The sequence below is a fragment of the Physcomitrium patens genome, chromosome 16 (assembly GCF_059467195.1).
Source record: "Physcomitrium patens ecotype Gransden chromosome 16, ASM5946719v1, whole genome shotgun sequence".
Classification (NCBI taxonomy): Eukaryota; Viridiplantae; Streptophyta; class Bryopsida; order Funariales; family Funariaceae; genus Physcomitrium; species Physcomitrium patens.
In genome coordinates, this window is record NC_143425.1 from 2,314,474 (window position 1) to 2,339,070 (window position 24,597).

The window sequence follows — 24,597 nt, forward strand, 5'->3', positions numbered from 1 at the left end:
TTTCGACTTCCGTGTGAGGAGAGCTGGTTTTTTCGCTGGACATAGATCTATCTGTTAGGTCTAGAATAAGCTAACTTTGTGTTCGGCAATGCAAGAGTTGGTCACTTGTACTGTTTCGACGGAGAAGAATGAACTAGGGCAATGATGGGTGTGTAACAGGAAGACGAGTACAGCACTTCGGAGATGGAAAAAACTGATCCCTAGTGGTGAATGCAACTGGTGTGCACACCTCACACTGCACCCATACTAGACACGAGGGCACAACAACCCTTGTATACACAAATGTGGATTTAATCAAGAAATTGACTGATTATAGAGGGTTTTTCATACAATTGGAAATGCCCGAGGTATCTAATCCTGCTACCACTACAGAGCCTCTGGTCGCGCCGCGTTAGAGCCACGATGAACAGTAGATTTGATGTCACCTCAACGCAAGGTTGAAGTGTTGGCTTATGACGGTTCCGCCCTTCGTAACAGTGGAGGTCAGGAGCATTTTCTTTTGAAAACGATGAACATGTGGTATTGGAAGACTTGCCGTGGAATTGCTTGAATCACGGCTGCCTGCCCCATGTTTTACTTTAAGTAAAAACCCTCTTCGCAGCATGTGCACCGGAAACTACGAAATTGGTGTGCGCACTCACATTGCTCAGATGCGTCCCTGGAATGGCAGAATCTGGCAGGGGAATGACAACATCAATAGCTTAGAGCGGAAGACCGGAAGGCTAGCAGAGGTGTATGACTCTACAATCGCAGGCGAAGCATTAAGTCTCGCGTTTCGGATTGTAGGGTCACACACCCTTGTTCGACCTCGAGTCTAGTATCCATCGCCGCCGGTGCATTCATTATATTTGCGCCATTCACTGGCTCGTCTCCCCTGCAACAGTACCACAACTCAGCTTCCTGTCGACCAGGACCTTTCCAGAAACCCAGTGAGATTGATCAGATGAAACGCAAGCAATCCATGGCTAATTAGACCCCCACATGACTCCAAAACTGCACAAACCTTTAGCGCAGTTCGCAGAGAACATCGAAAGAACAAGTTGAATGATAAGTGCTTTCGCAAAATGCGTTAGCGTGATATGCAACAGCAGCTGGAGCAATCGCGAATGAGCATTCATACCACTTGTAATTGAAACTGGTTACAAAAAAGAATACCAAAAACAAATACAAAATGAACACATTCTTCGAATTCATCAGGTTCGCAAGAGATATGAAGTCCGATCACATTCTCTAACAGAGTAGGAGGCTCAGCAGAGATGCACGACTCTACAACCACGTCTCGAGGGGTTCACGGGTAGTAGGGTCAGGCACCCTTGCCGAAGCTCAATGCTGGATACCACTGATCACTCGAGCACGATGTAACCGATCCGATTCGATTGCCACAGCCGCATCCAAGCCAGTCCTCGTCTATGAGATTGCCCATCGCCGTCTCCAACCACCCAGGCAAGAACTAACAGGTCGAAGAATAAGAAGAAGCACAACGAGCAGGAGGCTCGGCAGAGGTGCGTGACTCTACAACCACGTCTCTCCTTGGGTGGGTTCACGGGTAGTAGGGCCAAGCACCCTTGTCGAACCTCCATGCTGCTGACCCACTCACTCACTCACTCACTGGCAAGCAGCAGCTCGACTAAGAGGGAACTGACCGAAATCAGCGCAGCACAATAGAGTGACGACAACATCAATCCGGCCACAGGAAGAGAAAAAAATGGAAACTAGAGCACTGCTAGGACTCCCACTGATCAACACTGAAGGCGCATCGGGCTCGCTTCCATGCAAAAATTCCAGCACGCACATGACGATCGCCCATGAGGGCAATGAGATCAGCCCTGGCAGAGCGCAACAACAGCCCATCTCACTCTCATGACAGCAATGGGCTCCACCCAAGAATGAAGAAGAAGAAGTAGACGAAGACGAAGAAGACGAGGAAGAGAAATACTAAAAACAGCAACTACTACCACTAGAACTATCACAACAGTTGCTGCATCGACAGCAGGCTAAGGCGGGCCACAGCAGGGATGGAGAAGGATGATGAAGAAGCCAGGAATGAGGATGCTACTTATATGGAGCACCCCATGTCAAGCTCCACCCTCTGCAACGGAACCAACCGGTGTGGCTCTAGTACACAGCCACCTCTACACCCTCAATTTCTGTTTTTCTTTTCTCTGTTTTTTTCCTCTCTAACTCTCTCTCTCTCTCTTTTCTTTCTGTTCACAGTTTCTTTCTTTTTTTCTTTCAATTTTCAATCAGGAAAATCCACACCGCGTCGCAAAGTCAGAAGCATGATCCGATCGGGAACGACATGGCACTGACACATGCACATGGGGGGGTGCAACCCCCTGCTTGTCTCGGTCCCCCCTCCCCTCCCCATGTTCCCCTCCCCAACAATCTTAACAACTTCCCACATCGGCAACCCTGCCTGGTGTGTTTTCAGCTGGCATGAGTTGCTCTGCTTTCTCAGGCTGAAAACAGTTAAATCGTAATGAAGGTATAGCAAGCACAAGCCCAAAATGTTGTGTCCCACCCCCTCTTCATTCGTGCACTTACCTGTGTGATTTCTGGTTGCTGTTGTTGTTGTTGTTGTTTTTGCATTGTTTTTAGGTTTTGAGTTTTTGTAGCAAAGGGGAAGTCAGCATTGCAGGAGGAAGGGGGCCCAGTTTCAGGATTGGAGCAACAGCGATGAGGGAGGAAGGAATGGAAGGAATATTATTATTATTTTTATCATTAATGATAATAGTGTAAATGTTGCGAGAAGAATACTGAGAGGGTGAGAAACTAGATCATGGATGAGATGGGTTTATGAAACCACTACTGGGCTGGTGTCCAGACCCAAACACAAACCCTGCCTGACATGAAGATTTGAGGTCCAGCTTCACTCCCAATTTTAGTAAATTGTTGTCTGCTCGTTCTACTTTGTTGTTGCTCTAAAAGCTTCATTGCATGGGGTTGGGGTGTGTGTGTGTAAGGGAGGGGAGTTCAGCTTTAGGCCAAGAAGCAGGAAACCTCCAGTTTTGCCCCCTCCGTGGCACTATTTCGGATATCGTGTGTTTACACAGTTTTGATAGTTATAGAAAGATTGTTTTCTTTGTTTGTTGGTTCATAAAAAATGTCATTTTTGTTTTGTTTGATTTCTCTTTTTTTTTGGCAATACTCGATAATCCGTGGTAGTTTAATATCCTTTCAAATAGATTACAACATTAAATTATTCGATAAAGAGATTGAGGAAACATTCACTTTGAAATAGTGACAATGTTGACATTTTGTGGTGCTTTTTTAGGTTCGGCAGTTGGATTATAATTTTTGCTAATTATTTTATGTATAGTTGTAGAATTAAATGTCTCTATTTATGTACTGACAATAATGAACTTATATTTGTAACATTTATACCAAATTTTATAGTATTGGTTATATGTATTCAATTAAACAATGTTCAAAAGTTTATAAATAAATAATATAATTAATTGTTAGTTTTTGAAAATTTTCAAAAATAGCCCATTATATATAGATTGGAAATATTTATTCCCATTTTTTAAATATCATCCATTTTATTTTATTTTATGTATCATAAATAACTATGAAAATCTGTATTATTTATAATATTTAAACCAAATATTTTGTTATCATAAAAATCCATGATATATCTATGTTATAAATATCATATACATTTGAATTATCACAGATTTTATTTATTTTTCATAAATAATTATCACAGATTTTATTTATATATATATATAATTTCTCTAAATAAAAAGTAATAATTATTTATGACAAAAAATCATTCAAGCATACAGATATAACTATATTTAAAAATTGTATAAAAATACAATACAATCTAATATTAACTATAATCAATATTTCCAGACCTCTATAAACTATTGACATATTATGCAATATATTTATAATAATTTTAATAATCAAAAGATTATAAATTTTAATTGGTTTTTATAACATTTGTTATAAATAGAAAATATCTCTTATTCTTGTAGTTTTAAACTAGTTTATCAAATTATATCAATTTATATCAATTTTTTGAATAAATAATTTATTTCCTCAAAACCAATGGTAGATTTGAATAGTTGATTTTAAAATAGAATTAAAAATATAAATTATACATTCATGTGTACCGAAAAAGAGTTAAATGCACCAACTTCTCTGAAACATTTCTTTTACCTAGAAGTTATATATTTGAAGTAATAAATACACCAATTTTTTCTCAAAAAATATTTTTTTATTATTAATAAGGATATTTGTTTCACAATAAAGGAAATCATTTTTTTATTTAATATAAATTAAAAGTATTAAAAAATAATAAATTCTTACTAAAAAAACACGATTTCGTAAAAAAAAAACAAATTCATGTTAAGATTTTGTCTGTTTTAATTCTAAAGTCATTAAATATATATATATATATATATATATATATGCTTTTCTCCCTTCTTTTCTCTGCATCTTGTCTGAGTCTTGTTTTTGTCTTGAATTTGTGGACTTCTTACAAAAAACATCAATGTGGTAAGTATGATTCATAGTCATAATTTATATAGGATCTAAAAGACTATATATATAATTTTCAACAAATCTAAGATACAATTACTAGTGTCTTAGTTTTATGGGTGGTTTAAATATATCATGATTACAAGAAGGCAAACTAAATCACCACAACCGTTACAGAAACAACCTTAAATGCGTAATTCTCAAAACAATTCAATCCAATTGCAATTCCAATGTTAAAACAATGTATGAACTGAAAATTTGATCACACAAACAATAAGATGTAAGTTTTTTAGAAATTAACTGACCTGCACATTATACCTTAAACTCATCCCTCAACGCATAAATATTCATTCAACCAGTAAACCGAAGTAAAGTAAAATAAAATAAAATAAAAACGTCATTCGTTTAAACAACTATCATCCACTAGCAAACAAATTCCACATAAAAACTGTTATGCAATTGTGGGTACGAAGCAATCAGAGCGGGCAGCATGTGAACGGGCAGTAGCCGCCGCTGCCCGGTCCAGATGCCGGGCACGAGACTCCCTCCCACCCGCCCTCTCTCCTTTCCTCCCTCCCGACCTACCTACCTACCTACTAATCTGGCGTCCTGACCGAAAGGGCAGAGGGAGGTAGGGAGGGAGGGACACAGAGAGAGCATAGATTCGAGAGGGGAGGCATGGGAATTCCCAAAGCCAACCCCAAGCCAAAGCTCTGGACCAGGATCTATTAGAGCCTGATTCTAGAGCCTTCCGTGCCAAGCCAGCCCTGTGGCCCTACTCTGCCAGCTGGCACCCGTTCCGGGCTTCGTGGCGTTTGTCAACGTTCAAGCAGACCGATCAAACACCGGATGAACTATGTTCATCCAGAATTACTTCATCCATCTAATTTGTATTTCCACGTGGAGCAGCCCTACACGGGAATCCCAGTGAATCAATGCGGTTCCTCAAGATACTTCTACTGGCCAGGGCTTTTCAATGGAAAAAGCCTTTCTGGGGCTTTTGGCAGCTCCTTTTGGCAGCCTTTCAAATCCCCGCTCCCTATTCTATAGTACACTGCCAACTTAGCAGCCAGACTTGGCCACCCGGCTTGACCTCGCTGCCGCTAACTTGGCGGGTATCTATCTGTACGGGTCCTTTGTCGAGTGAGCGAAGGGTATCTGTGGACGGGTCTCCCGTAATGGGTATATGATCGGCGGGTCTCTGTCGGAGGGTACGCATGGACGGGTCTCTCGCGGGGTATCTACCCGTTCAACTACAATGCCCCTGACCGAGATATGGCCATGGACTAGCTCCACTGATATTATGTATTAAGGGGAAGCTCTTTATATTTAGGTACATAAACAGGTTTAAATTTATTTTTAAAAAAATCATGTATTAATTCTTATTTATTTAAGTATGCATTCAAGTGGATGCATTGCTTAAATATGTTTTGGAGGCTTCTGATGATATTTTACATAAATAAGTGGTAAAAATACATCAAATCATATAAATCCAACAAACATATTGTAGTTGTAGTTATTGTTCTTGTACTAGAAAATATGTCCATATTTAGATACATGTCATTTTTCAAATCATTCACCTTTTGAATGATTTGACTAATGAATCTTATCATGATAAGCAAACACATCAAAACATATTTTCTACAATCACAAGGTTAATGTTTGAATTTTATAGGATGCATAATTTATTTTATATTACTTCAAATTATGTAATTCAACACACAATGTATTCAACTTTGCTATCATGTATAATAAACCGTATAAAGAAAATATGCATAAAATTTAACTATGTACGTTCAGAAAGATAAATATTTTTACTGTAGTTCATCAAAATGTTTGGCTATATATCGATATATATAGATATATATATATGTTTGGCTATTATAAGCACTACTGGATCGTGTATCAACAAATAATTGTATAATCTTTTTCAAATATATTATGCAGAATTTTGAATAATTATTAATCTAAAGATTTAATTTTATCAATTATAAAATATCAGTATAATATCACTTTCATATACAAGAACAATCAGTACACATGTTTGATATAACTGAATTTAGAAGCTAGAAACCTAACAATATTTGAATTATATATTCCTAAAAATAACATTGATTTTAAAATTTTAAGAACTATTTTTAAAAAATCAATATGATTTAGTAAGTGGAGTTATTGCATGATAGATACAGTAATTAACTATATACATCTTTGCAAAACAATAACTATAAAACTGGTAATTTAAAATTTTAAAATAAGAACCCATAAGACAGGTTATACGACAACAAATGATTCTAATAGAAATAACTTGTAACAAATTACTTTTTTGTGTACATCACTTTAGTCTTTTTTCCCACATTGATGCATGAATTCACACAATTAAATATATATATATATATATATATATGCATTACATTATGAATTTTGGTTAATAAAAAAATAAAAATACCTACAATATATCTATTACGTACAAATTTCAGTGTTTTTTCAACTATTTTTCTAACTCTAAATAACCAGGAAAAATATAAAATAATCATTGTTTAAACTTGGAAATGGGATTTTAAAATTACTGTAGTTGTTGTTGTTTTCTTGTTGTTGTTGTTTTTTTTTTTTTTTTTTTCCTTCAGTAGGAAAAATTTTACGTTTCTATTATTTCAAAGTATATATACTATGATGGTTTTTGAATATCTATATATACAGCTAAATTTTAAGACATATTGACAGACTTTGGATGTCAAAAAAATTTCTGTTGTCACAAACAATATCAACAATATAAACATTCTTTATTTTATTCTATTTTGAAATAAAATAAAATTGTGCATAGAAACAATATCAATCATATTTACTTCAAAATATTGCTTTGATTATTATTCGAAAGTCCAGAACCTGTCCAAATAAAACAAAGTACATTACTTATGCAATACTCAGAGCTTTTGAACTGTATGTTACTTTTACTTGAGCCCACAACGTTCTATCTGAAACACCACAACTAAGTTGAAAGATTTCTATTTCTATTGGATAATAGCTACACCCAGTCAAACCATGGAAAGTGTCTGATCTAAAACCTCATCTAGAACTCAGAAGATGCAGTTTGTGTTCTACCATCCACTTAATATAAAGATAAGCACACAAACAAAGACACTCACATACTTACATATATACATCACAACCTGTAGCATATGGAAATATTGTGGCATTTGTAGCGTGTGTACATATATATATATATATATATATACATATACAAATCAGCTTGAAGCGCATTCAAACTGCACTTCAAGTTGAGGGTAAGAAGGAAGGGGAGCTTCGGCGATGCCTACTTACATAGCTTCGACACTACTCCTCCTGCCTTGAAGAGTTGATTGATTAGTCCCTTAGGGACAGTTCTGAGCTGTGGGCACCTACGAATCAGCATCACACAGCAGTCCCATTCGTAACAATAAAATACTACCTCTGCTTCAAGGTGAGTAACGTAAAAGATATCAGAAAGTTGAGTGATTTCAGGATCTGCACTTGTAATGTGATCTCATATGGTTAAATACAAGGATCTTCCCCTCTTTTAGTACAACGAGGAAGTTGTATATAACTAACTTGTATGTGGTGTAGGCATGCCTTGCTGATTCAACCGTCGAGGACTGATTCCAGATCACGCATCATGCCAGTCGATTTGTTGTGTGAAAGATCAGCGAACCTGAAGCTTCACAACTGGGGCTTTGTTCTCAGGCTCGTCTCCTCAGGAACAGCTTTAAGTTGGTTGACCTAATAGTTTGTTACTTTACTATTGGTGCGACTCTGTGCTTCCTTTATTTCTGACACTCTCTGAAGATCTGGAAACCTGCAATTGCAAGCATCATAAATGTGGATTAGCTGAGTGATCAAGCGTTAAATGCAGGACGTTACTTGCGGGTTTCTTATGAAGTGTGAGAGGGAGCTAATTGCTTTGCTGAGGGATGGCGTCCAATTTATTTCAAAAGAAGGTCACCGTTAGCTGCTTTACTGTATTGCAATTCAGTGCGGGTCATCTCAGCAGAATTTTTCTCTTATTTCGGGGAATGTTCAGTGTATGTATGTTCTTATGGACATTCAAGTAATACAAGTATTAGTTGTACCTAACTGAAACATCAGAAAAACCTCGACAGTCTTCACCAGATACTTCTGAAGGAAAGAGTCTACGCTTTTGAATTTAAGAATGTGATTGGGCCCACATACCTATCCTTTTCATCAGCTACTGCAGTGGCTTCCTTGCGGATCGGTTTATTGCTGAACTCGCGCAACCCCAGCGAAGAAAAAGCATCGATGTCTGGATCATGCTTGTGTGTGACAAGATTATATCATGTTTTAATATCCATACAAAAATGCTTACTTAAAAAGAGTCTGGTTTTGGCCACAAGCTCAATGATGAGGGAAGACTACTAACGTGCCCTTCGCAATGGGTACTAGTCTACTAATCAACCATGAAGCAGACCTTCCGGCCATATTCACTTCCCACAATGTGTCGTGCTACTGCCTCTGTTCATTGTCTAATTTCCGAGACCGCAGCCCCTGACAGTGGAACTCGTTGCTCAAATACATCTGTCAATAGAAAATATTGAACATAAGTGAAGTTGAACGATTCACTCATTGCAACCCATATCAATGTTGTCATGCAATTGAGTTTGAATTTGTCTTATTAATGCTCAAAAGGTCCAGGGTATGGTCTTTCTCTTTCATGTCTCATGTAAAGAGATATATGCGAAGATCTACATCTTTCGACATCACCTGATTGTTTTCCTCAAGAATTAAAAGTAGCCCAGAGGCTGACGTACGTTGAGAATGTGACAGATGCAAACAAATCGGAGGATCTTGAACGCAGTCGCCTTGATTCCGAAAATCAAAATGCACTCATGGCCGTAGTCCTAGAAGCTGCCTGAAAATTTTTGGAAAGACCTGAGAGATTCTATGATAGAGAAAGACCATGTCCAACACCTTCTGAGCATGGATGAGGTAATTTTCTTCTCATTTTCACTAACACATTGACATGAGTTCACGATGAGTGAACCATTCAACTTCTCTAATGTTCAATCCTTGCTCTTGATATATAAGAGTACAGAGAACTACTGCCAGGAGGAGCAATTGAATAGATTAGAGAATGAACTTATGCACATCACGTGCTCACTCCTACGACCAAAAATTATATTTAGTATTAATGTTCAGAATGCAAGCTTGGGGAGGGGGGGGGGGGTGTTGAGAAACGGCACATCAGCACGGTCAGAAGGCCGACTTTAAATCTGAAATTGGAGCCATTTCTTGTTTAATGGAGTGTTCCTATCACAGCATTTCTTCCTGCAGCAAGGAATGTGATCACCACCGAATCAAATAGTCACAAATGTGCGTCTTCAGTATAAATGGTAGCACTCGCAAACTCAGGCCCTTGCCACCACCATCACTCTGCCACAAGAAATAGGAGCAGACAGATTATCAACACTCAGTTTCTACCGCATACTGCAGTTTCAAAATTTCCACGTCAGCATTCGATTGCATTATGACATGCTACTTAAGTGAAGGTCTCGACGATGATGGATTTTGATTTCAAAGGTCTGCTCTTGTGTAGCGGGCCACTAAAGTCCCGATACATTCTGACTTTTTGAGTGTGAAAAGGGCCCAAAAGCTCATTCCCTTTCACTTTGGTCATAAAAGATGCTGCTGTCCCAAAGCTGCTGTACTACGCATGCAGTTTCCTCATGGTAATACTCTGCGGTAAGGAACTTGATAGCTCATGAATCAATATTGTGTATACAAAAATTCACAATTAGCTCGTATTGGACAACAATGCAGTGAAAAGCAAACTTATTTGTGTTATCACAGCTATATGAAATGAATTTGACGTCAGATTCGTCAAAAATGAAAACCCGTGAGCCTCGTGACATCTCCTTCTCAGGAATGTCACTTCATCTCTGCCACGGAGCCCAGAATGCGTCGTCATTGTAAGAAATTTGCAGCAGCACGCAGCTAGTCTACTGGGATCAGATCAGAACAGAATTTCTGATGACTTACATAACCGCGTGGAGGATCAGATGAGAGAGACTCAACGGGGTCCTTGTAGCCTTCGAGCGTTGTTTCAATCTGCTCTAAATTTGGGCCAATCTCTGAAACTCCTACTCGACCATCCCCAACTTGATGAAACTGATCGGAATGGCGGGGCACTAATTCATCAACCCCAACGACTTGTGAGACCGGTAGACAACTTGGAGCAAACACAAAACATGAGCAGGGGCTACAGAACTATTTTGCTTCAGGGGTCTTCTAAGGCAGACACTCTAGGTATTGTGTCGCTCGCGACACTGCTGATTCCAACCATACCAAACGCAGCCGATTCATCGATCGCGGTCATTTCGAATCCCTGCACAGATTGGTGTCAAAGCACAGAATCATCAGCCAGCTGCTTGTAGCAAGCATCATCCACGGCCATTAACATTCCGGGGATGAGGCTTCTGCAAATTTCATATGATTCATCCTCGAATCAGATCATTGGCAGGAGAAAGGTTGCACCATTATCCTGACAATGATTCTGGGGAAAACGCAGCAAATAACTATGGCTACTTTCAGTGGAGCCGCAGGGATTAAGATTTAAGAGCGTATTGGCGCCAAATGGTGTCGTGTTTCACTGACAAGAGTCTGAGCTGAAGCTTGGAACCAAGCTTCACCGATACACGAGAAATGTATGACAAGAAATCGGTGCCCAGCTACGTCTTATATTCTACTTTTATGCCCAGCAGGAGCAGCAAATCGTGGCGTCGCCCACTCCGTCGACACAACGGATCGGGAGAAGTTACGTCCAAGAAAGGGTGGCGAGGATTTATCAGTGTTAGTATTGACGGCTGAGATGCTGCATGGATCTGCGGAAATAGGGCGTCAATATTGGGCTTCATGTCCGTGGACTTGGACGTGGAGGAGCCACGATTTTTCGCCACCCTGAATCCATGCAGAAGAAGAGCTGTAGTAGAATTATTCTGAATTATATTATTTATAAGATTTTGAAGTCTTTGGATCTTCAAAAAAATAATAATAATAAATAATAAAATTGATAAGTTAAATAATAAAATTGATATGTTAAATTTTGGCTGACTTCTATTTTCAATATTAATTAGGGAATAAAATTTTGTTCACTTAACATTTTCTTCAAGGGAGTTAGTATTAAGCAGCATTCACATGAAATTCTATTTTCTTTTTCTTTTTCAAACCACTTTTTTTTAAGTAAAAATAATTAATTAAATAAAAATTAACTTTAATTTATTAAAATTTTGAACAATAGAGTGAACAAGTAAGATAATGAGTAGATGATGATTTTTTCTATTAAAGATAAGATGTCAAAGAAAAATGATGTAATTAGAGCTTGTATTAACTAGGTTAATAGAAGTATAAGAATAATGTATAGTAAAATTTATTGGAACCACACAATGTAAGACATGTCCAAGTAGATCACACATATTGGATCTAGAAAATTTCATTCTTTTTCCAGTCAAAATGGTTTTTAAATGCTTAATAAAAGTGTAATTATTTATTTCTTTTAAACATTTAAAATCATTCTCCAAGAACTATTTATTAAATTAGCAAATTTATTATTCCATAATTATAAAAAAATCCTCTAATTTTTCAACATTTTACTCTAGCAATAAGAAATTTCTACAACAACAAATGTCTCCATGTTTCGTACCATAGCCAATAATGTAGACTTCCATAATTAAGTGTAAAAGAAGATAAGAAAGAAAAATTTGATCTTCTAATCAAAGAATTGGGCATTAAAAATTTAAAGAATATCAAATCAACTGAGTAAGTGATTAAGTAATTTGAAATTGCATCAAGGCTCCTTTTTGGTCAATCTCGTTACCTTTGTAATGGAGAATTTCTATGCATACTCAACATGTCCAATAATTCAAGCAAACAACCTCAAAATGTCCTCTTGCTGGTGGCATAGTATGTAGTGATAGTGATCGTGAGAGCCGAGAAGAATTTTGGGTGTTTGAGCCTTCAAACGTTTGTGGTGCCATCTGGTGGGTCAAATTGAGATTTTGGTGGAGTGATTCAATATTCCCCAAAAAACAATACATAGAAGTGGAGTTTGGCATCATCCCAGAATTAGGGTTTTCTCAACAACATGCACCGGTGACCGAGCTAGGGTTTTCTGTCGACACGGAGCCGTGACCCTCAAGCGCTGCATCACCTCGCGAATCGCGGTGCCGCTGCCGCTGCTGCTAGTGAGGTCGATGGAATGATTGGAGATGTGGAAGCGCTGCGAAATGGGGAGGACCAGCGGCGAATGACATCACGGCTAGTGGGGAGATCATCCTGGGCAAGCATGGTCTCCAGCAAAGATGCACCGCATCGCATCGCATCGCATCGCGCCCCATGGCACTGCATCGCGGCGGAGTAGTCAGACACAGATTTGGCATGCAGGCGAAGCGCTGGAGGTAGAGGTGGTAGGAGCACCACCACCATCACCACCAAGGAGGAGGAGGAGTCAACGTCGCTTATCCACAGCCTCTCCACCTCCAAGCCCCGTTGCGCGATGTCTGATCCAGTATTCGCTCGCTCCCCAGTTCATCCTCCACCACCACAACTACCCACTTCTTCCTCTCACCCTGCCAGCTCTGGATCCACCCTAACCTGTCTGCACATTCACTCTCTCGCTCATTCTGTGCTCGCTTGCATGTGTGTTTGTGGATTCATCACCTCGCAGCTGAAGCTTCGGCGATGAGAGCTTGATTCGTTGCTTTTGCTTTTGCTGAACACCTTCTGCTCATGGATGTTGCTGCATGTAGTGAAACAAACGCAGTTTGCACATTCGCGTTAAGAATAATCATCTATTTCTGATCTGTCATACTCCGTTACTGTAAACCTAGAAATGAAATACTAATCATCTAACTTGAATAATCCTGAATTTAATTATATTTTTGTTTGTTGTGACTTCTTTGATTGCGATCTTTAGAGTTGTTTATGTGCTATGTAGGATAATTAGTGAACAGTAAAAAAAAAAAAAAAAAAAAAAAAAAAAAAAACTACAATAATCTTTCTTTACCAAAAAAATAAATCTTTTTTTACCAATTTTTTTTTAAGAAGATTAAATACTATTAGAATCAATCATTTTAGTATTACATGTAATAACTAGGTAAGGTAACATTTCAAAACTAAACTGATTTTTGAAAAATATATTGTGGAATTAGTATAAAAAAATAAAATAAAATAAAATAAAAACATGTTTCCCACACATCAAAATAATTGCCAAACATACTACCAACTAAATAGTTAAAAGAGTGTGAACATTAACATCCAAATGAATAATCTCATAATTTTGTTCTTATGTAAATACTCCACATGGAAAATGGGGTTTGAAACATCTCCCAACCTCGACATATGCTCCTACATCATATCTTTGTGCCCACAATTGGATATTCATTGCCCATTGAACCTAATCAGCTTTGTTTTCTGAATTGGGGCATGCATTCCAGCTCCCAAGAAAAAACAATTTACACCTTTGCTGACCAAATTGTCCCCACCCACTCGGCTTTCAACCTATAGAGTTGTAAAATGAAGTCAAGGTTTTCGGGATTCACAACCAAAAGTGTCATCTTTGTATTGCTTCATAGCATATGGTATGATGTGGCACCATTTCTATTAGATATTAAACACCTTAACGAAATATTAAAATGAAGTCTGAAATTAATACACAACAATACAACACCCAAGGTGTTGTTGCAAAAAATGGGAATTTGCCAAGGGTTTTGGGAGGCTCCTATCAAAAAGCTCTGACCCATTCAAAGAGCCTCCAAAATGGTGAATAGAAACGTAAGGGTTTAGAAATCTATCTGTAACCTTAAGTGTCAAGTATTGAGAACAATTTTACACTAAAAATACAAATAACATTGGTGGTGTTTAAAGATTTTTTTCAAATACAGTACATTGAATTTTGTATTGTAGAAACTCATGGATGGGTAAGGTCTAGGTTCTTTAATTGCTTAAAAAGTTGCTAAGTAAAACACAAAATGATATATATATATATATATATATATATATACATACATACATACATTTATTGAGATTTCTTAATAATTTTAAAAAGCATATGATTTCATTAAATTCAGGGAATAGCAAAAAAAAGTAAAACAAAAATTTGAAGAATTAAAATAACTGAAGAAAATAAAAATATTAAAAGTAAATGTAATTACAGGTGTGTCTTTTTAATAAATCTTAACAAAAATCAGCTGCAGAATACATTAGAAGAAATATGTGTGCTCACCGATATTATGACCCTGCTTATTTGTGTGTTTTTGGTTTCAATTAGAGAATAAAATTTTAAATATGAAATAATAAATTCCATAAAAAGTAATGAATTTTACTAATTTAATTATTAATAATTATATATACACAAGCTCAAAAGAATACAAGTTACAAAATGGCCCATGAACCATACGTTGAATATGATTTTAATCAGAATAATAAATCATTAAAAATGGTCTTCATTTTCTCATATGAAAACTACTTGAAAAACTCCAATTTTGTTGTCTAAACTTCCATTGACCTGATGCAAAAAATATTGAGGACACTTTTGATTTAAATAACTAACCAATAAAAGTTTTTAAATGCTATTTTTTAATAAAAATTTGTAAGGATTATCTTTAAATATCTTTGAAAGACTTCAAAATTATCATAAAACAATCTTGAGATTTACAAAAGATTTTAGAAAAAAATATAGAAATATGATTTGCTGATGTTGTATACCTGAAACAAAAAGAATTTTATTAGAAAACGTCCTTAATAGATCATACTACAATAAGTGCAACTGGTTTTGAAATTAGATTTATTATTATTATTATTATTATTATTATTGTTAGTTTCTTTCTAAATGTTTCAACTGAAGTTTCAGGAGTTCAACTAATTAGATATCTAGATAATTATTGAAACACCTATTCCTACAGCAATTGTTTGTCAGGAGCTGTATTGTCTTTTAGCAAATAAATAACTTCGTAGTAATATATATATATATATATATGAATTATAATGAAATTAGTTTGCTTTCAAAATGTAAAAAAATCTAATTGTAAAAGAATCTTAAACAAAAGGTACAGGCTATTTGATCATGCTTACATTTAAAGATATGTATATGTTCTTTATAAATTATGCTACGAAAAATATCAATAGAAAAATCTCAATGCCATCTCTCTCTATATAAGAGTAGAAAATAACGACACACTTCCAACGTGTAAGAACACAGTGGTGCTCTAATACTGTGCAAATATTATTCATGTCAAAAAAAGAACCACGTTTAATGATAATACTTTTTCCCCTTAACATATTTTTAACAACTATTGTCACATTGTAGGCACATGTATGACATCAAAATTCTACAAAACAAACCCAAAACACAATCAATGTAAGAACTGCTTGATTTACTATTATTATTGTTGTATAAAGCCACCAATTTATGAATGTATTAGAAGTAGAGAAACACCCAGATTTATTTATTTATGATACCGTCATAAGAAGTCAAAATATTCCAAAACATCTCTGAAAAAATCTAGTGTAGGAATTGTTTGTTTATATACATATATACATACATGTATAACCTTTTTAAATAAATGATCTAAAAATTTCTTTAAATTAGTTTAGATTTTTTAGTAGTTTTTATTTTATTTTATTAATTACACATAACCTCACTTTTAAATTGTATTAAAACTATTAGAATACAAGATTTCACAAATTAATGTATTGTAAAATAAGATTTATCTATTAATATTTTATAATACATTAAACTATTCCTTATGGTAATTGATAACATAGTTATCAAAAAGCTCAAAAAAGATATTAGTTATCATTTGTTTGAGAGCATCCAAATCCATTAAAAACTTCAAGAACATATTACATCTATATATATATATATATATATATATATACATATTAATCAGCTATTTATAAGTTGATTAAGTTCAAAATTATCATTTACCACCCTTAATGATTCACATTAATCCATAGAATATTGGAAAATCTAAACAAATAATAGTTTTGATTAAATCAACTTGGTGACAAAGTCTATATATTAATCATAGTAAACTAGATCGTTTTGTTACAAAAAATATAAATATGAACATAAAATGCACATGGAGAAGGATCCATTTTATTTGTTTTAAGCATAGACAAGCTCTAACAGTTATTTTGGATACTTAGTTAGCATTTTGAACATGATTTGCACAAATCTGTTTCAATAATTTGACAGAGTTATTTAGTTATGGTAGATTTAAAATGGATTCAAATGGAATTCAAGCACCATTTCAAAGATCAGTCATATAATTAGAAGACCTATGTTTAGTTGAGATATAAACATTCATTAATTTAATCAAGTGTAAAAAGTTTCTGCACTTAGTCAGTAATGGAGTTAATATATGTACAGATTTAAAAGATTATGTTTTGAGAATTCCAAAATATAAATCATGCCATTGAGTGCAATAATATTGTTGTTATCAATTCTTTCAATGCCTCCCACATAAGTCTAATGGTTTCATAAGTTGAAATTATTATTGCATTTTGTGTAACCAGGCTATTCCATTGCATTTGATTCATAGTTCACAATTTTTTTTGTTTTGTTTTGATTTTGATTTTGATTTTGATTTTTTTAAAACACCTGCTAGCATACAACAATTCATGACATATATATATATATGTTCATATACTTAAAAAAGAGGTATAATCCCAAGCACATTATAAATTAATATAGATCTCTAATTGATGGCAATTTTGTTAACATTCTAGAAAGAACAGTGGAAGAATAGCCTTATTTTATTTACCCAAGTTTCTGTACATCAATAATTACCAATTCTGCAGAAAATTAAAGCAAAAACCATCCAAATTAGTTAAAAACTGTACACACCCACAGACAGATATACAGGCAAGTAAATAAATACTCAGAAACCAATTTAAGGTGCTTTTACACCACCACTTGTTTACAGTGTTTTCGTACTCTAGAATACAAGTTTAGGGAGACCGAAGGTGGTAAACTCTGTTCACACGGGGCTAATCAGAACAGTGGGCTACAATATATACTTTGTAGTAGTCAAATGGCGGCTTGACTCCAGCTCATTTTGTACAACCCCTCCCTCGAGCACATAACAGCATTTTTATTATTATTATTATTATTATTAGATCTGTTCCTGTTCACACCTATGACCATTCTATAAGTATTCTATAAGGAGAAAGACCAAATATTTACATGTGGGTTTTCTGTTGTTTACCAGTAATTTTGAGATGCAGCCATTAGACTAGTGTGCAGAAGATGAGTCTTGTGCTCATAGAAAAAACCAAGTGGGAACATTGCAACAAGATAAGCTTGAAGTATCATTCATCCACCCACCAGTATATCCTTTCTGCTGCTCGTAAACTTCATTCATCCAAACGCGCGGAGGAGACCGCGTTCTCTCTCTTATGCGACCGTGGCACGCCTACTCAGAATCGACGGCGACCCGGTCTTGACGCAAGGACCCGATCCAACGGCGGGCGCCTGTCGGTCGAGAACGTGTGCGCAAGGACGGTTCCGACATGGGAACGGGAGAAGGGAACGGGGGAGCGTGGGAAAGCAACAAGGGGCCGAGGGAGTTCCCAAAGCGGCCTGTGTGCTGTGCATTGGGAATGGAGGTGGAGGTGCTGCTGGTGCCGTGAGGTGGAGGAGTTTTACGAGGAGCGGAGGGGACGGGGGAGACGATTGGGAATTTGGCAGTGTGCTCGCGCATCGATTGCGCCAGGTATACCTGCAGTCCTCTTGCTTCCTCGCTGCGCTTTCTTTTGATATGCGGGGCGTCGTGGGTGGTTGCCAATTGCGGCGCCTGGACGGTGAACAAGCCGGCAGGTGGTGGGGGCTAGGTCGGGAGCCTTATGCCGCTACTAGTGTGTAGAATATGAATGGCGCGGCAAGGATTTGCGTTCTGGAGATTGTCGCTCTTCGTGGCCGTGAAAGCTGGGATCCGAGCACGGCTTGTTAGGAAGGTGTGTGTGTGTGTGTGTGATAAGATTGGTTAGTGAGGTTTTGAAGCGTTTCAGCCGAGGGTCCAATTGTTACCATGATGCTCGGAGATCAGAGATGTAGGTCGATTAAGGGTGTCGAAGAGGATGTTCGAGTCGAATTCTATGGAATCAGGGTGATGATTGAGTGGGAATCAGTTTGCGAGTGAAGTTGGTGGCTAATTTGGGTTTGAATGGTTTGTGTTGGGCGTTTGGAAGTCTGGGTGCGATCGGTGAGTTGGGGAGAGAGTTCCGAGCTGTTTGTTTGTTTTTTTTCAATTTCAATTTCTGGGTTTTGGTGCAATTAGCGTAGTTGGGATCTGGTACATGGAGACTCTTGACTTTTTAAAACTTCCCCCGATAGGAAATCAACCAAAAGTTTGGGTGCGATCTCTTCCGACTTCTGGTGGTTATTTTTCAGTTGATTGTGATCAACTATTTAACTCACTCTTTTCAGACATGCGTCTGTTTTATGATCTTTACTAGCGTTACCTGTTTCACTGCTGTCATGTGTTGGATGCATTGGTATAGTATTTTTGCTGGGCAAAACTACTGCATGTTAAGTCCATGTTTCCTTGTTCACACATTTTCTCGCTGTTGTGACTGTGGTTTCTGTATTCCCTCTTTGTACAAGTCATCGTTACCTAAGATCATGCGGCGATAATCGATCCTGTGACAAGAGAAACTTATTTTCGTGTTTGTTGCACATTTGAACCCGACCTGCCATTTGAAATAAAGAGAATTTCGCTCTTCTTTCTGTGGCTTAGACCAGAGATGAATTGCTCTGAATAAACCCTTCAACATGTTTAACGAGTTGCTGGCTATGTGTAGCAGGTGATGAGGGCGAACGGCACAGGGTGAAAGTGGTGGGATAAATAAGTGAAGTGGAGACTTGGAAGTAGCTGTAAGAACAGGGGAAGGTGGGATTAGTTGATTACTCCGTGGGTCGGTTATTTGGTGGGTTCGGGGCATAGTGAATGTCCCGAACTTTTGAACCGGCTGGTACTCCTCGCTGGAATCATATCAAGGGGGCTTTCATATCACTCTGTCCGGGCTTCTGCATTACACAATGGCGTCTTATTCTCGATCCTTGACGCCGTCTAGACAGCCACCGGGGATGGACAGTGCTGCAATTGCTCGAGCTCAGCAACAACATCGAGCGAATACCATGCAGCAACAGATTCGAGCTGCAGCTCCGGTGCAGCCCAATTCGTGTCCTGTAGCCATACTGTGGGATATTGAGAATTGTCCTGTGCCAGGGGAAGTGAATGCTGAGGATGTTGCCGGCAATATCAGGATTGCTTTGCGGGAGCACCCTCATGTTGGAGCTGTCACTATGTTCTCTGCGTACGGTGATTTTAATCACTTTCCCAGAAAGGTTCGCGAAGGATGCCAGCGAACGGGCGTGAATCTGATTGACGTGCCGAACGGTAAGAAGGACGCTGCGGACAAGGCTATCTTGGTGGACATGTTTTTGTTCGCCCTTGACAACCCTCCTCCATCGACCATTTTCCTTATTACAGGAGATGTGGATTTCGCTCCTGCTTTGCACAAGCTTGGCCAGCGTGGATATGTGGTGGTTCTTGTGATTCCGGATGGGGTTGGGGTATCTTCAGCTTTGAGGGGTGCGGGCCGGTTTGTGTATGATTGGCCCTGTCTGTGTCGTGGAGAAGGATTACAAAACCCCCAGAGGCAGGGACGACAGTTTAATAACATGTATCCTGTTGACGATCGCAGCCAGGGCCGGGTGCCGAACAGTATTTTTACAGATGTGGATCGAATACCTGCAAACCAGTTCCAGGATACCTACTCAGAGTATGTGAGGCCCCTCTACACAGAGGAAACAGATCCTCGCATCGATGAGGATGTGTATGGAGAGGAGATTCTGCCTTGGGGAGGTCCATCTAATACACTTTATAATGTTCAGCCTGTGGACTACGGGCACCAGCCATACGTGATGACGGGCCAGGTGCAACCTCAGGGACCAAGGTTGAGTCCAGGTTTTCGCAACCCACACATTGCTGCTCCTGGGCAGTTGAGGAATCCAGTATCTGGAGGATTTGTGGATAGCAGAGGTAGATCGACCATTTCTGCTACTGATAGCGCAGTGCAAGCAGGAGATCCTGAGGAGGGTACGTGCCCTGATGGAAGTTCACCTCTATGGGCTCCGCCAGGTGATTTGATAGGATTGAAGAGGCAGCTTGTGCAGCTTTTAAATCAAAACGGTGGGCAGATGATGCTCTCGAAGGTGCCTGCCGAATACAACAAGCTTTTTGGACGACCTCTTTATCTTGCTGATTACAACGCACAGAGGTTAGTACATCTTATAGACAAGATGAAGGATGCACTGCTTATCAAAGGAGATGGTACATCGAAGACCTTGCATGTATTAAAGAAAGAGCCGGCCCGCGTGACCAATAAGTACAAGCCTTCCAGCAATCGTGCTTCTGCTCTTAAGGGCGACAAAGACAAGTACTCGTTTTCTGCCTTGGTTTTGTGTCTCACATTCTGCATGGAATTTTCGTATAAAATATTGTTGAGGCATGTGCAAGGATGTCTCCCTTTTCGTTCGCATTTCATCCATGCCTATAAGTTCCCTTCTGATGGTTGATTTTGTGGGATCCTGTACCACTGGTCTCTTCTTTCAATGAAACTGTCAATTGATCTGTTGTTAGTATGTTATGGCGCTAAATCATGTAGTGTTGGAGAGTAATATGGGCTTGTTGTAGTATAGGGCTTCATTGGAAGGATTCGTTTTCTTACTTGTGACTACCTTTGTCTTTATGTTATCAGGGATGCTGGTGAAGATTCTGAGCCTGAGGGTGCTCTGCCGCCAAGTAAGGAAGTTGAGAAGGAGACCTCCAAAATTGAGTTTGCAAACGATCTTTTGAGCAAAAGTAGTCTTCTTGAGGTGGAAATGGATACAGAGAAGGTCCCATTTGTGGGAACAGTTGACCCCAAGAGACATCTGCTTGATATGGACATGGAAGAGACCATGGAAGAGACGATTGTGGTTCAAAGTGCTTCTAGTTGGAATCCTCCATCGGACGATGTCAAATTTAATGTTCATACCAGAAAATTCGTCCCTATCGTTGATGTCGAAGAGGTAATTGCAACATTGTGTTGTGATTTTTTAGGGTATTATTAACAACCCACGCGGCTACTTTCGGTTTTACTGGTCAGATATTTCTGTTCGCATTCAAGGGCAGGTTGGATATGTCTTTAATAATTTTGCGGATTTACGATTAATCTGGTATAATCTACGTATTTTTAATTAATAGTGTGTTATTATGGACTATAGGATGATATAAAGGTGGACGACTTCATAGCCCCGGATGTTCAGTTGACACACCTGGAAAACTTGCGAGTATTCAAGCGACAGCTGGAGGAGCTTCTAGTTGTGTATTCCTACCAGATTGATTATTCGGATTTTAACCGAGTATATAAACAACGATATGGCCGGAATCTCGACTTTTCATCGTTTGGAGTGGACAGTATGGATTCATTAGTTGCTAAGGTAATTATTGGCTTCTGATTTTTGTAGCGAATGGGTGTTGGTTCTTATCCCTTTGAGCATTTTTGTTGGTTGGCATGGGTTCAGTCGCCTTGAACAGTAAGTTTCACTATGAGTAAGTTCAACTTGTACTAATTAGAATGTATTCCGTCCTGTTTGCTCTGGGATGTGGCACAGTATAGTTAGTGAATAGTTTACACTCAGTGAGTTGGTTGAATTGTTTTAGTCATCATCCATTGGCACATTTAATTTATGTTACGCACTTTATTGGTTTCTACCAGGTACAGGATGTGGCAACTATCAAAGATGTTGAAGGCACGGTTTGGTTAATGGCTGTGTGAGATAAAGAAGAATCTTGGTGGTAATAGAGGTGCTTCTGGAGGATGTTCGTTGAATTCATGTCAGTTTGAGGAAGCTCTAAAATTACCTTCAGTGTATAGGTGATGAAGCCAGAGCTGAATGCAGGGGGGGAGATGATCTTTTTTTGCTTTCTTTTAGGTGATGAGGGTCCATCTTCGGATACAAGGCTAAAACTTTTCGCTTTCTGCTTGAAGCTGACCGATTAAGAGTACAAACTCTGCGAGATGCTCTGTATTGGAGGAGATATCGCATGAGCTGCAGAAGTGGGAGCGTTGTTTCCTATGGAATAAAGTCGGGTGGGGTAGCTCCATTTGGCTTGTATCTAGAGGCGCGTATCCGATATTCAGCATGCTGATTTGGATAAGAAACACAATGTGGTCTATATATGTTGATATTTTGAGTGACTAGACTGGTCACAGAGGTTGTCTATATTGTTCTTTTAGAAGGCAACTGGTCATCCCTGTGTAGTGCAGAAGGGGTTATTTTTTAACCACCTCTTTTGCAAACATATAGTAGGTTTAGACGACACACTATGAGCTGGAGGCAGTAGAGAATCTCTATGTTCATTGAGAGAGGGAGTAGAAATGTTAATCTGAATGTCTCTTTACTTATGCCGCTATCTGGTATGGTTTTAGTTTTAGCACCTGAAGTTGGAACCGCCATGCCGTATTTTGAGGTCCGAGGTCCAGTTCTATTTTCTGTGTCCAGTTCTAAAGTCTAAATACAGTTTCACGAGAACCAGTGCACTTTCGCAATCTTACGCCACTCTAAGGTCTTGGCCGATCGGCTGGCGGTTCCACCCGGCAGTGGTGTTTGACTCTTCTACTTTACTGGAGCTTTTTTTAACCTGATGGCAGGGCAATGGATTTGATTATGAAGATGAGGTATTTGCTACTTCATGCTACCTGTTTTTAATTTTTGTTGTACGAAATGTCAATTATGCAGTTCAAGTCTGGACTAACTGTGTGGTAGATCCTGTTTGTAATGATTTGTAATCCTGTTGTCTGTAATTGTTTCTTAAACGTTCTGCATTTGGTACTGAATTTAAAATGCGTGGTTTATTTCATCAGGAAGTAATGCCCTAGTTTCTACTACACAAATACTACGGGCATCTTGGGAGGCAGAAGAGTTGCCTCATAATCGCTGGAGTAATAGTTTCTCTTGAGCTAAGCCGGCGGTCTTTCCTTTGATCGGGTATGTGCGTATGCCTGCATTTCATATTACAGCAGTGGTTCGTTACCCCCAGATATTGAGATTTTTTTCCTCGATCTCTTCGTCAAGCGTACATGTGGGTTCTTTTTCTGCTCTGCAGTAAAAGCTACATTAGTCTGGTGCCGTCAGTTTCATACCCTTGAAGCCGCTACATTCGTGGGTGTTGCTCTACTTAACCTTGCTTAATTCGCTATCTGAACAGGTTTTCTGTAATCAAACGGCTTTGTTGGCTAGTTCTGATTACTAATCTGTGAGTTTGCTCAACAAAATAGTTTTGAAAGATTTCTACTTGGTGGATTTCGTAGTTCATAATAACATTGAATATCCGCATATGTGAAAGAAGAGAGCTTCAGTGTACGAGAGTTTTCAGAGCTGACACTCCCTCAACTATTTTAGAAGATCGATTCTTTCCTTTTGTCAAGTTGTACAATATCAAGTGAGCATTTTCATTTTATTGGGATTTTGTTGAATTTGATACGCGACGGACTCGTCCCTCTTCGAATTTGTTTGGTATGATTTCATTGTTGAAGTCATATAGTACGGATTTGCTGTGGTGAGGTGTATGGTAAACACTTTCATTTTTAACTTGCTTAAATTCTATATAATTTTGCGTCTTCAGTGTGACAGTATTTTATTTAAATTATCACCTTAGTCAGAGGCTACTTTGTTCACGGATGGAACGTTTACATTGGTGCAATATTATAAGACCAGTGTTATTATAATATTTTAATTTGTAATGCTATATGCATTTCCAAATGCCAAATAGTCTTCAACTTTGGTTTAGTTAATCTAGTTAAGAACATCGATATGATATCACTTCCAACTTTCGTTCAATGCTTCTTATCTTGATCTCACTCATGTTGATTATAGATTTGATTGTATTTGATCTCAACCTCAACTTTGATTTAATGATTCCGTTCTGATCTCATTAGATTCGATCTTAGTGGACTTATTTATTTACCCAACTTGTGACCCAAAATTGGATGCCCAGTCACGCTAAATTGCTT

The 24,597-nt window shown here is 38.1% G+C and overlaps 1 protein-coding gene and 1 long non-coding RNA gene across 4 annotated transcripts; one reads left to right on the forward strand and one right to left on the reverse strand.

Moving 5' to 3' along the window:
* Positions 1 to 285: 285 nt before the first annotated feature.
* On the reverse strand, positions 286 to 1,484 carry LOC112293339 (uncharacterized). The gene is made up of 2 exons (XR_002972987.3): positions 1,312 to 1,484; positions 286 to 874 (listed from the first exon to the last, which is right to left on the reverse strand). It is a non-coding gene; the product is annotated as an uncharacterized LOC112293339 (long non-coding RNA).
* Positions 1,485 to 18,113: 16,629 nt separating this feature from the next.
* On the forward strand, positions 18,114 to 24,067 carry LOC112293456 (uncharacterized). Of its 3 annotated transcripts, XM_090256698.1 has the most exons (7): positions 18,203 to 18,489; positions 19,339 to 20,976; positions 21,298 to 21,610; positions 21,806 to 22,021; positions 22,300 to 23,262; positions 23,449 to 23,572; positions 23,793 to 24,067. In XM_090256698.1, the coding sequence occupies exons 2-5, from the start codon at positions 19,574 to 19,576 to the stop codon at positions 22,357 to 22,359; spliced, it is 1,992 nt and encodes a 663-aa protein (XP_090112824.1). In that variant the 5' UTR covers positions 18,203 to 18,489; positions 19,339 to 19,573; the 3' UTR covers positions 22,360 to 23,262; positions 23,449 to 23,572; positions 23,793 to 24,067. The 3 variants fall into 3 exon arrangements, with proteins under 3 accessions (XP_024398662.1, XP_024398661.1, XP_090112824.1); XM_024542894.3 differs by having other exon boundaries at positions 18,114 to 18,248; positions 23,449 to 24,067; XM_024542893.3 differs by having other exon boundaries at positions 18,180 to 18,489; positions 23,449 to 24,067.
* The last annotated feature ends 530 nt before the right edge of the window (positions 24,068 to 24,597 follow it).

Bases quoted from the DNA above. Each gene is read 5' to 3' on its own strand.
- LOC112293456 (XM_024542894.3), top strand. From the start codon at position 19,574: ATGGCGTCTTATTCTCGATCCTTGACGCCGTCTAGACAGCCACCGGGG. The intron at 20,977-21,297 runs GTACTCGTTTTC...TTATGTTATCAG, and splicing joins CTTAAGGGCGACAAAGACAA to GGATGCTGGTGAAGATTCTG. The intron at 22,022-22,299 runs GTAATTATTGGC...GGTTTCTACCAG, and splicing joins TGGATTCATTAGTTGCTAAG to GTACAGGATGTGGCAACTAT.